The sequence below is a fragment of the Monopterus albus genome, unplaced genomic scaffold (assembly GCF_001952655.1).
Source record: "Monopterus albus unplaced genomic scaffold, M_albus_1.0 scaffold668.1, whole genome shotgun sequence".
NCBI classification, from domain to species: domain Eukaryota; kingdom Metazoa; phylum Chordata; class Actinopteri; order Synbranchiformes; family Synbranchidae; genus Monopterus; species Monopterus albus.
In genome coordinates, this window is record NW_018128548.1 from 16,458 (window position 1) to 20,794 (window position 4,337).

The 4,337-nt window shown below is 37.3% G+C and overlaps 1 protein-coding gene and 1 pseudogene across 1 annotated transcript; both read right to left on the reverse strand.

Annotated features, from left to right (window-relative positions):
- Positions 1-770: 770 nt before the first annotated feature.
- LOC109953432 (olfactory receptor 52B2-like) lies at positions 771-1,723 on the reverse strand (annotated as a pseudogene).
- A 1,393-nt stretch (positions 1,724-3,116) lies between these two features.
- On the reverse strand, positions 3,117-3,995 carry LOC109953433 (olfactory receptor 1-like). The gene has a single exon (XM_020588925.1). It carries the CDS (start codon positions 3,993-3,995, stop codon positions 3,117-3,119), a length of 879 nt encoding a protein of 292 aa, XP_020444581.1.
- Positions 3,996-4,337: the final 342 nt, after the last annotated feature.

The following is a 4,337-nucleotide window of genomic DNA, read 5'->3' on the forward strand; positions in this document are numbered from 1 at the left end:
TCCCTAAATGTAAAATAAGCAATCAACACAATATGTCAAAGGTCAAGGTCAAAGCGTTTACTTGTCATATGCACAGTTAGGAAACGCATTTCCCTGTACAATGAAATTCTTACTTTGCCGTCCACATGAATGCCACACAACACATGTGAAATATAAAGTAGATGAGCAATAACAAATCTAAATATACTGTATAATAAAGGATGACACTTAAATGATGGAAACTGTTGTAACCAAACTCCCCACAGACAGTATCAAGTGTTCAGTTCCATAAAATGAGCTGGACTGTCATTGTGAGATGGTATAAATGCAGGTAGTTGTGTCACATGATCATGAAATAGGCTGTGATATAATTCACTCTGCAACTCTTTCATAGATTATGTCATCAGTGTTTTGATGCATATGACTTTGTGGACTGTTGTCACAAAGACACCAAATTATTCATTAATGGCACAGTGTAGAAAAAGGACAAAATTACAATAAATAGTAGCAATTATAAAGCATAATTCATGATTTATGAAAGAGTAACACTATTATAGGGACAAGAGCTTAATACAGAAATCATACATTTTGAGTTTTTCCAGACAAAAATAGAAGAATCAAGCCCAGGAGTTTCATCAGTCTTTACCCAGAATCAAATGCCAACAAGAGGAAATTATCCTTCAGATTTAATATCTGATGGCAAGCTGTTCTATAGCTTGGGGCCTGCAATTGCAGGCCTGTAAGCTTTAGCCTAGATCTTGGTACCTCCAACAATAACTGGTTAGAAAACCTCAGAGATCTTCCTGCAAAGCAGGGATGTCAGAGTTCAGCACTTCTTCTGTCTTTAGAGAGTATATAAGAGGATTGAGCAAAGGTGGTATAGTGTGTATCAAAGTATAGTTTATGATCCTGGCATTTGAATGGATGTAGAAGGTCAGAGCAGCTATGTTGGTGCTAAGATTGGGTAGGAAAAAAATTGCCACAAGAATCAAGTGAGAAGTACAAGTTTTAAAAGCTTTGACTCATTCCTTTCCTGATGCAATCCTGCTCAGTGCTATGGCAATGCAAATATATGTCAGTGCTATTAATGCAGGAGGAAAAGGAGGTATGTTAAAGGGGAGCAAATTGCCATATGCCATAATCACAAGTGTCCATGACCGCATACTGCCAAAAAATACAACAAAAAATATATAACTTAAACAAGTCTCATAGAGACGATCAGTTAGCCCAACCATGCATGTTATTAGACTCAAAAAAAAACAAAAAAAAAAACACACATAAACAGCAGCATTGCAGCAATAGTTGGTTTAGTCACAATACTATGATACCTTAAAGGGAAGCAAATGGCTATAAATCTGTCATATGCCATAACCACAAGTGTCCATGACTGCAGACCTACACAGAACACAGCAAAGAACATGTAACTTAAACAAGCCTCATAGACAATGTATCTGTTGTCAAACAAAAATGTGTCCAAGAGCTTTGGGATGAGAGCAGTGCTCCCACACAAATCTGTCAAAGCCAGGTTGAACACAATCATGTATTTAGGAGTATGAAGAGTCTTGACCAGGTAAATCACTGAGAAGAGGAGGCCATTCCCAAGAACAGTTATGATATAGACAAAACACAGGAAGATATAGAAATATTTAATATGAGGGACATCAGAAAAACCACTGTTATAGAATTTTGCGGGATGAACAAATGTGGCATTAAATGTGGTAGAAGATTTCTGTTCTGGTTTCATTGTTTGTTTTCTTAGATATCAAAAGAGAAAACACCACAATATATATAAGGATAACACAGTTGACTGATCCTAACTGTTGTAACCAAAGTCAAGTCAGACAGTATCAACTGTGCAGCTCTCTAGAATGATCTGCACTGTGAGACACCTGCTATTTATATATTTGCCCTTTCATTGTGAAACAGCAGAAACACAGGTAGTTGTGTCACATGATCATGAATTAGCTCTTTACATAATTCACTGTTTAACTGTATCAAACAATTTCATGTGCTGATGTCATTGCTTCAGTTAAGTTTTGTCACCAGGATACTGAATTATCCACTGACACAGTGTAGAAACCAGACAGACATTACTACAAAGGTCAGAAATTATAAATCATAGTGATGAAAAATGAACACACCCTGCACCTTTGTATTGTAGGTTCTTTCAAAATATAAAGTTTAATAAGATTTAAATTCTTTATTGTCTGAAATACACTTTTGTACAAAAGACAGCTGTGGATATACTTTGGTTTGCCAGCGATAAGGGCATGTGTACAAGTGAATACTGCAGTCAGATGTGATGTGAAATAGAAGCAGCCAGTCTCCACAGGCTGGTGTAGACAGAGGTACATTGCTGCCACCAAATCAAAGTAGAGACCACTGATCTTGCCGGGTGACAAAACACTCATAATCTAAAATCAATTTTAGAAAATTTACAAAATAACTGAACACATTTTATTTAAAGGGGCATTAACAAATTTTTTTCAGCCACCAGAAAGTCTAATGACACTCAAAACAAAACTACCGATGCCTGGATGGGATAAACTGTACAAAATGCAGCCAGCAGGCCGAAGGCTTCTGTTAGCTGACTAACAAGTCCCGGCTGTAAGGCAGCATTGCAATGGTACAATGTCAAGTGACGTGAGTGATGCCCTGTATGGGGCTAACAAAGCTAGATTTTCTCCCAAATGAAAATCATATTAATTGAATAGAAAAATACAATAAAATCATGACCATGTCAATGTCGTTAATGTTACCAAAACACACACATTAGCTTTAGATGCTAAGGCATCAAGAAGGAAGAATGACATTTGAACCCTTTTCAGCTTTTAATGCTTTTCAACGCCAAACTGAGGTTTACCCTGGTTTTGGCTCTTTGTCCCACTCCATCTGTACAAAAGAACATGACCTCTTCGGTCTGGCATCTTGTTGATGATGATGTCTTTTTCTCAAAATTTTGACATCCCTGATGTCAATTTACTGTGCAGATCATTATTTGGCTACTACAAAACCAAAATACAGTCAATGTAAAAATATAACATAATATCTATAATTTTGAAATGGATATGTAGTACCTGCTAGTAAGAATTAAAAAGTTAAACACATTTATGCTATTGCAAAAAATGTTTTCTTTGTCAGTACAACTGTGATAAAGATGTTACCTTTTTGGAAAAGGTTATTCTGCTAAGCCTATTTCTTTTGTAAAGTTTCTTGATAGAGTTCAACACCTCTTCTGTCTTTAGAGAGTATATAATAGGATTGAGCAAAGGTGGTATGGTGTGTGTCAAAGTAGAGTCAAAGATCCTGATATTAGGGGGAAGAGGGTAGATCTGAGCAGCAATGTTGGTGCCCAAAAGTGGTAGGAAAAAGATAGAAACAAGAGTCAGGTGAGAAGTAAATGTTTTCACTGCTTTGGCTCGTTCCTCTCCTGATGCAATCTTTCTCACTGCTTTGACAATGTAAATATATGTCAAGAATATCAATAAAAGGGGAAGACAGATGATTAAAGTTATAACAACTTTTGCTATTACATAACTGAAAGATGCATCATTACATGCCAGGCGATAGATTGGTCCATGGTCACAGAAAAAACTCTGTACCACCACAGATCCACAGAAGGAGAGACGATCAAGAAACCCAGCCATGCATGCTATTAGACTCAGTAAAAAAACCCACATAAACAGCAGCACTGCAGCAATAGCTGGTTTAGTCACAATACTATGGTACCTTAAAGGGAAGCAAATTGCTATAAATCTGTCATATGCCATAATCACAAGTGTCCATGACTGCAGACCTAAAAAGAACCAAACAAAGAACATGTAACTTAAACAAGCCTCATAGACAATGTATCTCCTGTCAAACAAAAATGTGTCCAAGAGATTTGGGATGAGAGCAGTGCTCCCACACAAATCTATCAAAGCCAGGTTGAACACAATCATGTATTTAGGAGTAGTAAGAGTCTTGACCAGGTAAATCACTGAGAGGAGGAGGCCATTCCCAAGAACAGTCATCATATTGTTAGGTTATTTCTTAGTTAGATAGATATGGATTAGAGATCTGTTGTCTAGAAATGTTTAGTGCAGACAGGATGACTAGCTTTGCTGTAACTATTCAGCCTGCAGGGAAGACTGCAGGCACGCCAAGGTTACAGGAAAAGAGCTTTTAGGGTTATAAGCTATTATTTCTGTGTAGCTTCTTCCGGTTCTTTCAAACCAGGAACTCTCAATGAGACGAAAGAGACTGCTTTAGATTTTATAAAAAATAACCGTGCTGGTTTATTCAGAGGATCACAGGTAAAATTCACAGTACACGTCCAGAGCTCTCTCACCCCTCTACCTGCGCGCAGGCAGCAGAAA